Genomic DNA, 14,995 nt, shown 5'->3' with positions numbered 1-14,995 from the left:
CATCAATAGTGAGGTTGGCGATGACATCACAAATTACCATCAAACTAACTCCTTGAATGCCCTTCTCCTTGAAGTTTGCAGTTTGCAGTTGTGTAAAAAAAAAATGTTTACCCTTTAATGTGTGTACTTTACCATATTTATACTTAGGATAATGATTTTCAACAAAATCTTTAAGTCTTTGGTAGAATAGAATCTCCTGAAGCCACCATTATTAAAACACCCTCCCATTTCAAAATTATTTCCAGGTAATATTCTCTTCAGGTATTGCTACAATTGTAGCAATGTTTGTCCTCTCGGAAGCTATGTTTAAAGGCAGTGATTAAAATATTAGAGCGTGCAGAATAGTGCAGAATAGTGTGAAGTGGAGTAGAGTTAACCAGCAGGGGAGTCATTGTGTGTTCTCGCTGCCCTCAGGGGGTCAATCGCCTCCTCATGCTAGTCTTTTGGAAGCCATTTTCTCAAGCATAACATGAAAAAACTGTTTTCACTCAGTTCCTGTGTAAAAAAAAACACAAGGACACAAAATGTCTCTGTTTATTACATAGCACTCTTTTAAAAATGATGAACCAGGGATTTGTCAAGTCACAATTGATAAATACTGTAGAAAAAATGAAAAACCTGGATAACAATACACCTATGTCTACTTTCTCTAGCTACTTGGAAATCAAAGCATTATTGCTGATCTGGGTCTTTTTGTTGTTGTGATGTTTCAGTCGATTTGAAAGTGTGTCGGACGCCTCGCAGAACCCAGCAGCCAAAGACGCTCAACACCCCTGAGGACTCTACGTACTACAACCTCATCCATGTGAGTCTGACTACATCCATACAGTAGTGATACATTCTCTGTCACCTTTACAGCACTGTAATAATTGCATTTTTATCTATTGGCATTCGCACTACATTATTGATGTGGCCATTTTTCTCCAAGAGTGATTAAGACACAAGATCAAAGGGAATGTAACAATCTCTGTTGTTAGAAGTTTTCCAACCTTAAAGTTTTCCATTAATGTAGTTTTGCCAAGGTCTGTCCATGACAACTTCAAGTGCTTCGATGGAAAGCAGGAAAGCATATTACAAAACCGTACAAGTCTTTCAACTGGCATAGATTCAACTTGAATCCTATTGGGTATGCTATTAACCTCTCTGGGATATTCAGGACGGTAGCGTCCCACCTCAACAACAGCCAGTGAAAGTGCAGGACGCCAAATTCAAAACAACAGAAATCCCATAATTAAAATTCCTCAAACATACAAGTATTTCACACCATTTTAAAGATAAACTGGTTGTAAATCCAGCCACAGTGTCCGATTTCAAAAAGGCTTTACGATGAAAGCACACCAAACTATTATGTTAGGTCAGTACCTAGTCACAGAAAAACACAGCCATTTTTCCAGCCAAAGAGTGGAGTCACAAAAAGCAGAAATAGAGAAAATGAATCACTAACCTTTGCTGATCTTCATCAGATGACACTCATAGGACTTCATGTTACACAATACATGTATGTTTTGTTCGATAAAGTTCATATTTATATCCAAAAATCTCAGTTTACATTGGCTCGTTACGTTCAGTAGTTCCAAAACATCCAGTGATTTTGCAGAGAGCCACATCAATTTACAGAAATACTCATAATAAACATTGCTAAAAGATACAAGTGTTATGCATGGAATTTTAGATCCACTTCTCCCTAATGCAACTGCTGTGTCAGATTTCAAAAAATCTTTACCGAAAAAGCACAACATGCAATAATCTGAGTACAGCACTAAAACAACAAAGCAAGCCATACAGATATCCGCCATTTTGTGGAGTCAACAAAGTCAGAAAGAGCATTATCAATATTCATTTACCTTTGATGATCTTCATCAGAATGCACCCCCAGGAATCCCAGTTCCACTATAAATGTTTGAACTGTTCGATAAAGTCCATCATTTATGTCCAAATACCTCCTTTTTGTTCGCGCGTTTAGCCCAGTCCAAATGCATGCGGCGCGAGCAGGCGAAAGTCAAACAATTCCGTTTACAGTCCATAGAAACATGTCAAACAATGTATAGAATCAATCTTTAGGGTGTTTTTATCATTAATCTTCAATAATTTTCCAACCGGAGAATTCCTTTGTCTTCAGAAATGCAATGGACTGCAAGCTAACTCTCACGTGCGTGGTCAGCTCATCATTCAGCTCCCATTCCCCCCTCCTTCACAGTAGAAGCATCAAACAACGTTCTAAAGACTGTTGACATCTAGTGGAAGCCTTAGGAAGTGCAATATGACCCCATAGACACTGTATCTTGGATAGGCAAAGAGTAGAAACTTCAGAGTGTTTCCTATCCAAATCTACTAACTATATGTATATTCTTTTAGGACTGAGTAGCAGGCAGTTTACTCTGGGCACCTTTTTATCCAAGTTCCTCAATACAGCCCCCTGTCCCAAAGAAGTTAAGCCTTGATGCACTCCATTATGTGTTATATTGTTGAAATATTTCTGTCTAATAATTTCAGTATGCACTAGAAAGGCACAAAGTAGGGGCTGGAGAGTCCCTGCAGGTTTGTTCCAACCTCATCCCTTCAGCTTCAGCTGATCTCAAGCTAGCTGACCTTAATTGTTAGTCAACCAACAGATCGATTGATTACTGGACTAATCACCTGCCGGCTTTAAGTTCTAAGTTTTTACATAGTCTCGAAGGCTATATTGGAGGCAATACATCTTGTAAGTAGGCTATAGAGCTAAACATATTCACAGATTTGAATCCTAGTTTATTTCCATGTAACACGACTTCCTGTGTCTTTCACATTCAGAGGTCTGTCCAGGATGACAAACGCAGGCCACGGAAACAAGGGTAAGTCAACGGCCCATCATTCACCCTGTTTTAACTAGCCACTTGTAGCTACTGGCAGGCCTTTAAGAGGTTAGATCTTGGACCTCTGCTTGTGAGTAATGAATATGGGACAGTGCCAACTGTAAGGCCAGGGTGTGGGTCCAAACTTAACGGCCTGTAGCCTTACACATTTACAATGGACTTAATTGGCCTTATCCTTCATCCTCCTTATACAATGGTTTTACTTAATGAAATCTAACTATATGACAAGTGCCATGTGGACAAAGTCCAATATAATGCACTCATAGTAACATCAGTATTTTTACTGTGTGTTTGTTGAGTATTTAATGAAAGATGCAGTGATCAATTATTTAGGATCTACAATAAACCTAATATGTTGCAATACATGATAGACAGACCATGTGAGCCTCCTTTGCTTCGTGTCTGTTTTTTGTTTGATGTGAATCTGTGTGTGTCCCAGTGTGTCTGTGTGTGTTTCCCAGTGTGTCTGTGTGTGTGGGCCACGAGGTGCGTGTAGCTCCCAGAAAGGTGATGATAGAGGTTCCCCTAGGCTGGCAGACAGACAGATAGGTCTGGATGAACAAGGAAGGGGTATGGTACTTTATCAAAATAATCTGGACACACACACACACACACACGCACACGCACACGCACACACACACACACACACTGGGCTGTGAGACGACGAGACTGTACACATCAAGGGTAATAATTTGTTAGCAGATAAATAAAGCCAGCTATGGACAGGAACAGTTTACATGCATCATTAAGAACGAGAAGGTCAGGAGGAAAGATAGCATCTCCAACTGTCGCTGACAGCTGAGAGAGAGGGGGGAGAGGGACAGGGGTGGGGAGAGGGAGTGAAATAGGAGGGGAGAGAGTGATAGAGAGAGGTGGATTGTGTCAGTGAGGAAAAGCAGTGGTGAAACAGCACAGTGAAAAAATGAAGGAAGACAGATAGATACAGTGCCTTTAGAAAGTATTCATACCCCTTGACTTATTCCACATTTCGTTGTGTTACAGCCTGAATTCAAAATTGAATAAATAAAAATGTTTCTCATCCATATACACACAATACCCCATAATGACAAAGTGAAAATATGTTTATAGAAATTTTAACTAATGTGTTGAAAATGTAATACAGAAATATCTGATTTACATAAGTATTCACACCCTGAGTCAATACTTTGTAGAAGCCCATTTGGCATTGATTACAGCTGTATCTTTCTGGGTAAGTCTCTAAGAACTTTCCACACCTGGATTGTGCAACATTTACCCATTATTCTTTTCAAAATTCATCCAAGCTCCATCAAATTGGTTGTTGATCATTGCTACTCAACCATTTTCAGGTCTTGCCATAGATTTTCAAGTACAGTGCATTCTGAAAGTATTCAGACCCCTTGACTTTTTCCACATTTTCTTACGTTACAGCCTTATTCTAAAATGTTGTTTTTTTTAAACCCTCGTCATTCTCGTCATGTTTACAAATGTATAATAAAATAAGAAAATAAGAAAAAAACGTATTTACATAGGTGTTCAGACCCTTTGCTATGAGACTCAGGTGCATCGTGTTTTCCATTGATCATCCTTTCGATATTTATACAACTTGACTGGAGTCCACCTGTGGTAAAGTCAATTGATTGAACATGACTTGGAAAGTCACACACCTGTCTATAATAAGGTCCCACAGTTGACAGTGCAGGTCAGAGAAAAAAAAACAAGCCATGAGGTCGAAGGAATTGTCTATAGAGCTCCGAGACAAGATTGTGTCGATGCACAGATGTGGGCAAGGGTGGCAAAAACATTCTGTAGCATTTAAGGTCCCCAAGAAAACAGTGGTCTCCAGCATTCTTAAATGGAAGAAGTTTGGAACCACCAAGACTCTTCCTAGAGTTGGCCGCCAGGGCAAACTGAGCAATCAGGGGAGAAGGGCCTTGGTCAGGGAGGTGAGCAAGAACCCGATGGTCACTCTGAAAGAGCTCCAGAGTTCCTCTGTGGAGATGGGAGAACCTTCCAGAAGGACAACCGTCTCTGCAACACTCCACCAATCAGACCTTTATGTGGCCAGACGGAAGCCACTCCTCAGTAAAAGGCACATGACAGCCCACTTGTAGTTTGCCAAAAGGCACCTAAAGGACTCTGACCATGAGAAACAAGATTCTCTGGTCTGATGAAACCAAGATTTAATCCATTTTAGAATAAGGCTGTAATGTAACAAAATGTGGGAAAACTTGAGGGGTCTGAATACTTTCCGAATGAGTCAAAACTGTAACACGGCCACATGGCCACTTAGGAACGTTCACCGTCTTCTTGGTAAGCAACTCTAGTGTAGATTTGGCCTTCTGTTTTAGATTATTGTCCTGCTGAAAGGTTTCTTGGTAAGCAACTCCAGTGTAGATTTGGCCTTGTGTTTTAGATTATTTTCCTGCTGAAAGGTGAATTCATCATTCTATCTGTTGGAAAGCAGACTGAACCAGGTTTTGCCTCTTCAGCATTACTTTATGGAATCTTTTTATTCTGTACAGGCTTCCTTCTTTTCACTCTTGTCAATTAGATTAGTGTGGTGGAGTAACTGTAACGTTGTTGATCCATCCGTAGTTTTCTCCTGTCACAGCCGTTCAACTCAGTAACTGTAACGTTGTTGATCCATCCGTAGTTTTCTCCTGTCACAGCCGTTCAACTCAGTAACTGTAACGTTGTTGATCCATCCGTAGTTTTCTCCTGTCACAGCCATTCAACTCAGTAACTGTAACGTTGTTGATCCATCCGTAGTTTTCTCCTGTCACAGCCATTCAACTCAGTAACTGTAACGTTGTTGATCCATCCGTAGTTTTCTCCTGTCACAGCCGTTCAACTCAGTAACTGTAAGGTTGTTGATCCATCCGTAGTTTTCTCCTGTCACAGCCATTCAACTCAGTAACTGTAACGTTGTTGATCCATCCGTAGTTTTCTCCTGTCACAGCCATTCAACTCAGTAACTGTAACGTTGTTGATCCATCCGTAGTTTTCTCCTGTCACAGTCATTCAACTCAGTAACTGTAACGTTGTTGATCCATCCGTAGTTTTCTCCTGTCACAGCCATTCAACTCAGTAACTGTAACGTTGTTGATCCATCCGTAGTTTTCTCCTGTCACAGCCATTCAACTCAGTAACTGTAACGTTGTTGATCCATCCGTAGTTTTCTCCTGTCACAGCCATTCAACTCAGTAACTGTAACGTTGTTGATCCATCCGTAGTTTTCTCCTGTCACAGCCGTTCAACTCAGTAACTGTAACGTTGTTGATCCATCCGTAGTTTTCTCCTGTCACAGCCATTCAACTCAGTAACTGTAACGTTGTTGATCCATCCGTAGTTTTCTCCTGTCACAGCCGTTCAACTCAGTAACTGTAACGTTGTTGATCCATCCGTAGTTTTCTCCTGTCACAGTCATTCAACTCAGTAACTGTAACGTTGTTGATCCATCCGTAGTTTTCTCCTGTCACAGCCATTCAACTCAGTAACTGTAACGTTGTTGATCCATCCGTAGTTTTCTCCTGTCACAGTCATTCAACTCAGTAACTGTAACGTTGTTGATCCATCCGTAGTTTTCTCCTGTCACAGCCATTCAACTCAGTAACTGTAACGTTGTTGATCCATCCGTAGTTTTCTCCTGTCACAGCCGTTCAACTCAGTAACTGTAACGTTGTTGATCCATCCGTAGTTTTCTCCTGTCACAGCCATTCAACTCAGTAACTGTAACGTTGTTGATCCATCCGTAGTTTTCTCCTGTCACAGCCGTTCAACTCAGTAACTGTAACGTTGTTGATCCATCCGTAGTTTTCTCCTGTCACAGCCGTTCAACTCAGTAACTGTAACGTTGTTGATCCATCCGTAGTTTTCTCCTGTCACAGCCATTCAACTCAGTAACTGTAACGTTGTTGATCCATCCGTAGTTTTCTCCTGTCACAGCCGTTCAACTCAGTAACTGTAACGTTGTTGATCCATCCGTAGTTTTCTCCTGTCACAGCCGTTCAACTCAGTAACTGTAACGTTGTTGATCCATCCGTAGTTTTCTCCTGTCACAGCCATTCAACTCAGTAACTGTAACGTTGTTGATCCATCCGTAGTTTTCTCCTGTCACAGCCATTCAACTCAGTAACTGTAAGGTTGTTGATCCATCCGTAGTTTTCTCCTGTCACAGTCATTCAACTCAGTAACTGTTTTAATGTCACCAGTAACCCGCGGTTTCCTTCCTCTGTGGGGCACAGAGATGAGGTAGTCATTCAAAAATCATGTTAAACATGACTTGTTAAGAAATACATTTCCCCTGAACTTATTTAGGCTAGCCATATCAAAGGGATTGAATACTTATTGACTCAAGACATTTCAGATGTTTGTTTTTTTTAGTTGGTAAGAAAATTGCTAAACATAATTTCATTTTTTGACATTATGTGGTGAAGTGGTACAGGCCAGTGACAAAAAAAAGATTACAATTGAATCCACTTTTAATTCAGGCTGGAACACAACAAAATATGGAAAAATTCAAGGGGTGTGAATACTAGAAAAGCAAAGAAGAAAGAAGAGAGGTTCACAGAGAAGTGGAAGGAACCAATGAACAGAAGAATGTGTGAGAGAGAGAGAGAGAGAGAGAGAGAGAGAGAGAGAGAGAGAGAGAGAGAGAGAGAGAGAGAGAGAGAGAGAGAGAGAGAGAGAGAGAGAGAGAGAGAGAGAGAGAGAGAGAGAGAGAGAGAGAGAGAGAGAGAGAGAGAGAGAGAGAGAGAGAGAGAGAGAGAGAGAGAGAGAGAGAGAGAGAGAGAGAGAGAGAGAGAGAGAGAGAGAGAGAGAGAGAGAGAGACTCCAAGCCTGGTGTAGAACGATTGGGCTGGTAATGATGGAGGGATATGGAAAGAGTGAAAGAGATAAGCCCTATACCACTGCAAAGTAGATCCCATTCAGGTTCAATAAATCCCATTTGGCTCCTGAGACGCAGGTCCTATTCAATTAATACTGGTAATCAAGTCTCCAGAGAATGACACAAACGATTCCCCTTGCGCTGTGAGAATAAGCATTCGGATTCAACAATAAAACGTGTTTCCTGTGTTAATGAAAATGCAAACCCAACTAAAACTCAACTTTCAGTGCTGGAGGAACACCTTTTTTAGTTTTAACCTGGAAACCCGTTATGCGGTTTTGACTGAAAAGCACCCATTGTGTGGCCGGTCTAACTGAACGATATAATAGCGGCAGAATCCTGTTAGTTAGAGAGTCCGTAGGCATTGAGGCTTGCCACAGCCTCTGCCTGTGACATAGATTACTGTTTCTATTACATAACTCAACCAATAAGCCGGAAAGAAGAGGGGGGATATGAAAACCCACAGAGGGGAAATTTCCATTTGAGTCTGTCAATAGAAGAGGAGGGGAGGCAGTGATTAATCAGGAACTAGGAAGGCCCTTCCGCCTCGGCTGTAGAACTAAAGGTCCTGGGTTCACATTATGCACAGCTCCAGCTAGCTCATCACAAGGCTGGTGTAATGAGGAAGTGGAGTAATGGAGTTCATATTGATGCTCATCCTGCTATGAAATAATATACTCTGTTAAGGCTACTGTAGCCATCGGGTGAACAGCGTGGCTGGCTAGAGAAACTTCCTCAATGCCAATCAATGGCCGAGCAAATGTATCGTTGATATTTCCTCGCCATGACACAATACAGCAATACAACACCTTCTACCCCCATTAGTCTGCTGAACAATTCATAAAAATCGCCACCGGACAATTTACTTGTACACTGTTGCTACTCGCTGTTTGTTTGTTTTTGTTACCTATGCATAGTCAATTCACCCCCACCTACAAGTACAGATTACCTCAACTAGCCTGTACCCCTGCACACTGACTTGGTACCGGTTGCTCATGTATATCAATCAATCAATCAAATGTATTTATAAAGCCCTTCTTATATCAGCTGATGTCACAAAGTGCTGTACAGAAACCCAGCCTAAAACCCCAAACAGCAAGCAATGCAGGTGTAGAAGCACGTTATTGTTATTCTTGTGTTACTTTTTATTATTACTTTTTATTTTAGCCTACTTGGTAAATAATTTCTTCTTCTTGAACTGCACTGTTGGTTAAGCGCTTGTAAGTAAGCATTTCACAGTAAAGTCTATACTTGTTGTATTTGGTGCATGTGGCAAATAAAGTTTGATTTGATTTGATTTGATCGGTTTGCCATATTCGGAGAGCCAAATTATGTATGGCATATGAAATGTCCACTTTGACTTATTGTCAAATAGTAAGTGACTGACCATAACTGCCTTCTCCTGTCTGTGCTCCAGTCCTGGGAAGCTGCTGGACGTAGATGACCAGTACTACCAGGGCCTCCCCACCAGTAAGTCCACCGGTGCCATAGCCGGAGACAGACGCACCTCTCTCACCAGACGAGCATCTCTCGAGAGGAGGCAGTCTATCGAACAGAGGCGCTCTATAGAGAGGAGACAGTCTTCTGCGAGGAGACAGTCTTCTGACAGGAGGCAGTCAACAGCTGCAGACAGAAGTCCACAGACAAGAAGACAAACTCCAGACAGGAGACAGTCTAGAGAGAGGGCAGTCTCCGAGCCAGCAGATAAAAGGTGTGTAATCCATTCACTACAGACAAATGCATATACTCACATATCTATTGTTAATACGCCTGGGAATACGTGTGAATACACAGACACAAGACACTGATACATAGTGTATGTCCATAGCATGAACGTCTATGATGACGCAGAGAGACTGCAGAGAGAAAACAAACAAATCCTAAATATTCCACCATGAGTCTTGATCTTTTCTCATCTATTACCATCTATCATTCCATCTTTATCCCTCTGCTCATCTCTCACTGTACTGCATCTCTTTCCCTCTTTCACTATTTGGTCCTCTGTTCATTTCCTGCCTGGCCCTGTCTCACTTTATCTCCTGTGTTGCTGTGTTGACAGGCACTCCGTTCCCAGACTGCCCTCTGCAGAGGGCCAGGACGACAACCCTTATGACTACAGAAAGCTCCTGAGAAAGACCTCCCAGAGAAGAAGGCTCATCAAACAGTACAGAGACTGAGCAGTGCTCTTCTCAACGGCATACTCCATTTAAAGCAAAATGGCATAATACCTCCCTGTATGTGACACCGCCAGAAGCATGCCATAACATCTGACATAATGCGACATGATAGTTCATTACTGTTGACTTTTGTTAACATCTGACAAACCCTATTTGAATGTCTAATGAGTTGCGTTCTATGATAGTGCTGTGTCAGCTGTTATAAACTAACATTGGTTTTCATAAAATGTCATGACAGCTGGTATGTTTTGCTTATGGCATTGTTATGACGGTGTTGCGCCAAGCCACTTCCCTGTAGTTACCACGTTGAGTTTGGGGCCTATACATAGCAGATGGCGTCACGAACGAGTTAACTTTGTCAGTCTGTAAATACTTGTGTCAGGCTCTTCTAAGAAGCAGATTTGTTGTATCTACTTTAAACAATGCTGGTAAGCTTCATTCGCTGCTTAGTGTGAGCTGATAATGTGTTCTTTATCCTTCAAAATGTATATGAAAGGAATTGAATGTCAAAAGAGATAGAGAATAGAAATGGAGTGGTATGTGGTGCAAGCCATGAAGGCTCTACCTCTAGGATCTGTTTCAGTGTATTGTGATCGATTTAAAACAGGGTTACCACTATTGATGTCCATGAATATAAAGTTGGAAGGAAAATGTGGTCCTATGTCATTTATGGTGATGCACAGTGGGTTATCAAACAAGGGTTCGTGGTGATCATTGGCTGTAGGCAGCTTACGTTCCTGAAATTCACTGCATTGGCACTACCACTGTTTATTAGTGTATGGGTTTGTGATGTACAGTATGTTGATATGAATGCTTCTTTGCTGCTTGAATGGTCAATATTATCAACTCAAACATCATTTTATTACTGTTGTGAAGTGTAAATATACAAAGCAATACAGATACATGTAAAAGGTCAACGCTAATTTGAATACATAAATTGACCTGTAGACCGTAGTGTATGTCGTACCATCAGACCAAATGTAATGTCATATCGGTTTTTAACACAATGACTGCACGATTTGAGGTTGCAATGATCTGTCTTTCAATTGCAATGTGTGTTATTACAGTTGATTACCAACCACGCTTAGTACTTTATCTTGTTTAACTTTAATTAAGTGGCTGTCTACATATTTGGGTCTTTTAAAATACATCATTTATAATTGATCAAATAGTGTGTGCATATGTCATTGCTCTCCTTGGTGTGACATACAGAAACCTCTGAAGGGCAGATAGGCTGCTGTACTTCCTGATAAACTATCAGTCACTTTCTGCATTTCCTGTCCATATTTTTTTCGTCTTTAAGAGTAACTGTCCGTCCGTCTGCCAAGCCCCATCCTTCGGTTTACCTTCCATGTGGCTCTAACCGTTTATTAATTAAGAGAGCCCTTGGGGATGTTGACAGCTTGCCCTGACATGGACATTTTTGGGGAGAGTTGTGAAAAGTAGTGCACCTTACCTGGGATCTGATGTTAGGAGGGGGTTTGAATGTCGACCCCAATGTAAGTGTTCTGATACACAGAAAGGGTTTTAAAACAGACTAGAAGTACTCTGAAACACCCAAAGTGGTTATTTTAATCTGAATATTGGTGTTGTGAAAACAGTTTTGGGGGTTTTAGTGCATGTAAAAGGCAGCATAAAAAAATACACAATCAAAACAGTTAAGAAATGCAAATTATTTATAGCCTAAATATTGATTGATGAGGACCCGTGGAGAATATTTTTTGTGGAATCTACCTTTTTTCAATGCTTTATTTAGACTGGAAACAGGAGGAGATAGAGAAGGAGTGAAAGTGGGACAGGCAGAAGTAAGAATTGAACCCTCGAATTCTGGGGCAGTAAAATGGTACATTTCATTTGAATTTTATTGAAGTTTTACAAACTCAACCACCCCGCCACAAAAAGATTCTAGGGTGAATTGAAATGTATAATAAAAAAACTAAAAACATACAGTATACTTACTAAAAATGATTGCAAGTCATTTCAATGATTTGTTCATTTAATTTTACCCAACAATTTAAAAATAAATCCAACTTAACATGTGGCTTAAAAGTTAAGATATTTTATGAGGAGATCCAAAGCCTGAGAAATTTGAGATATTTAACTAATTGGTTTGAATCCTATCGTGCCACATGGCTCTGTTTTTAGAGGATTATGGGTAATTCAAAAGTGTTTAGAATGTATTCTTATTTTACACAATGGTGTATGAATGTTTGAAGAAAGAAAAGTATATTTACAGTATAGTTTAGTATTAAGCAGCTTGATGCACCATAAGGTGTAATGGATCATGATGAACGGATATCCAAAACGGCATTTTTAATGTTCAATGATGAGAAAACCCATTCCCACATTTCTAACTTTTGATGGAAGAGGAAATTGCAAAACATGTTGCAAAACCTGGAGTTACTGTTGCCAAAATGGGTTAAACAGGCAAATGAACAGACACATTAATGAATGCTAAACAATAAAATACTCTGCTCTAGACAGGATTTGAAAAACCATAATAGTGTTCTTTTGGTGCCGTTTCCTCCCTCTATAGTTTCTATAGTGTTTAGAAACTATAGAGAGAGGAAACGGCACCAAAAGAGAAGTTATCTAATTCTGCACTAAACAGAATACGAAATACCAATATAGTTTGTTCAACCTTTTTTGGTAGGGCTCCCAGTCCTTGGCAAGGTGTTGTGCAACACTTTATTAAGTGGTGTTACAACACACCATGCAGTGGTGATTTTAGCATGTAAATCTTGGTGGGGAAAACATCAACAAAAGAAATGTCATGGGGATGCATGACAGGGAAGCCACTACACAACACGATACTAAACAATACATGAATTGCACTATAACGGTGACAAACGGTGCCCACAAATGGTTAGGGCCTGCAAATGGTTAGGGCCTGCTGTCCCAACAGCAGTTTTCTTTTCAGAACCATGGAATGAATCCTTACCACTGCTACACCTGGCTATCAGAGAAGACTTGTCTGGCACCGAAACAGTTCATTCAGCCTTATTTACTGCCTTTATATTTAAAAAAAAGTTGATATGGCTGACTTTCTTCAACAAATGTGGTTTCTACTGGCAATTGAGATGTACATACTATGGCATAAGGGAACGATGAGCGGAAAAGAGGCAATCCGTAAATTCGATTGAGACCTTAATGAGCGAGCTAAGACGAACGTAGACAATATAACTATTTGTTAAGCACTTTTGAAATGTACAGTGACAAAATTCAGAACATGGGTCGATCTTACAGTATTCTCCCTGTTACACCAAGTCAGAACCGTAGGAAAAATAAAGGGGGGCATATAAGCAGACAATGAAAGCTCTTACAATATTCGATGATTACATTTCTCAAATACAGGCTATAGGCTACATGTGCACCACCAAGTCAGAACAGTAAGCTAAATTATGAGTGGGGAAGGGACCCAATTATTAGGGTGAGACACATTGGCTACTAACAGCTTACTACATAATATACACATAGTATTACTTTCTTAGCTACAGTATACATATCTCCCTGGCAGATTACATAATTTATGCAGCAGCATACAAGACATTTTTGGACTCATCTTGTTGTGCTGTGCTCACTTGAACAGGAAGGTGGTGTGGGGGTCCTTCTTGTGCAAATTTTGTCATCATTTTTTAAAATCAAAGTCTGGCATTCTCTGGATTTATAGTGCTTTTAAGGCAACTGGGAACTGTGAAAAATACAAGGTTGAATCATGGCATCAGTGATCTTCAGGTCGGAGCTCTAGATAGTGTCATGTGTTCCCGGTTTGGAATTCCAAATTGGATGACCGTTCAAAAAGTATTTTCCCAGTCTGAGCTTGTTTTTTCGAAGTTCCCAGTTGTCATGAACTCACTGAAATCTGAGATTTCCCAGTTCAGAGTTTCCAGTTGTTTTGAACGCGGCAGAAGTCATGCAGGATTGACAGCATGGCCAATGTATTCAATGTATTCAACCGTTTCCGGCCCATGTTACATGTGAATGTTTATCCTTTTAAGTTTGGAAAAGAGACCCTTAAACCCAGACTTGGACCACACACCCACTCCACTGAATAGCAGTGAATAGCAGGCTAGTAATTACTAGCTAAATTACTAGCTAATAGCAGGCTAGTAATTACTTTGCAACGCTTGCAGTTAGCTTCCAAGCCACTCATTGGTGAATTTGCGATTTCCAACTTGTTGTGTAATGTTTATGTCCAATGGCCGATGAGCACAATACGTTTTATCTATAATTTCTCGTCATATGACAAGGACTGAAAAGGATTTGCCAGTAGATTGTCAACTTGATTCATGATGATGACTGCTTGTCTAGCTGGCTAGCTAAGATTTTGAAAGTATGATGTTGACATGATCAGTCTAATCAAAGCTTCGGTACATAAACCGTGAACCGATGTAATTTTATCTGTGGCCAATGACCTTGAGCCTTCTTGGATGGGTACTTCTACTGTAAATCTATGGCAGCACCTACGGGGCTTGAACTTTCTAGCTCTCCCTGTAGATTTTGCAGAGACGAAGTGTCCCCATGAGTGACAGAACACTGAACTAATCATGGCACAGCTAGAGAGCATTACCAACCCCTATGTTTTGTCTGTTCCGCTGGCTGCCCCACCACCACAGAAAGCACTGAGCTTGGCTGAAACACCTGCATTTTGTAGCTGCCTTAGAAAGCAAAAAAGGAGACCATGTTTGTATGCGGCTTTATTAATTACATTTTTATTATTTTTTTTACATTGTTTGCAAAATGATATGTTATGCGTATTAATGCCAAAATAACATGCAAAACAGGCTTCTTTTTTTTTTTGCTAAACAGGTGGGGCTCAAAACAGGTGGGGCAGTCCTGAATAGGGTCACCACTGACACCATGTATTGCTTCAACACTTCTCAGGATGATGTGTTTCAATACTCCAGAAACTTTAAGGTTTTATCTCCTTCGTGTTGGTGGCAGCTCAGTTGCCACTCGTTTTGGTGTTACAAAGCACTTAATTTTAACAGTGTAGATTGTATTGCCTAATGTAGATTGAGAATGGCTTTCAACATTACTGTTGTGTTCAGGTCTGCCTACATTCACTGTGAATTGTTTTGACTTTACACACTCTA

General features: G+C 40.5%; 1 protein-coding gene across 1 annotated transcript in view; it reads left to right on the top strand.

Annotated features, from left to right (window-relative positions):
* The window catches only part of myo3a (myosin IIIA), a 75,756-nt gene extending 64,590 nt beyond the window's left edge, over positions 1-11,166 (top strand). The window contains exons 34-37 of the mRNA XM_090199676.1: positions 714-805; positions 2,791-2,831; positions 9,140-9,433; positions 9,782-11,166. Of these exons, the coding sequence (XP_090055802.1) occupies positions 714-805; positions 2,791-2,831; positions 9,140-9,433; positions 9,782-9,899 (545 nt within the window). The 3' untranslated portion in view covers positions 9,900-11,166. The remainder of the gene's footprint in view (positions 1-713; positions 806-2,790; positions 2,832-9,139; positions 9,434-9,781) is intronic.
* The last annotated feature ends 3,829 nt before the right edge of the window (positions 11,167-14,995 follow it).

Source organism: Oncorhynchus mykiss, chromosome 15, assembly GCF_057628025.1.
Source record: "Oncorhynchus mykiss isolate SJ-2025 chromosome 15, ASM5762802v1, whole genome shotgun sequence".
Taxonomy (NCBI): Eukaryota; Metazoa; Chordata; class Actinopteri; order Salmoniformes; family Salmonidae; genus Oncorhynchus; species Oncorhynchus mykiss.
This window is presented reverse-complemented; position numbering and strand designations above follow the sequence as displayed.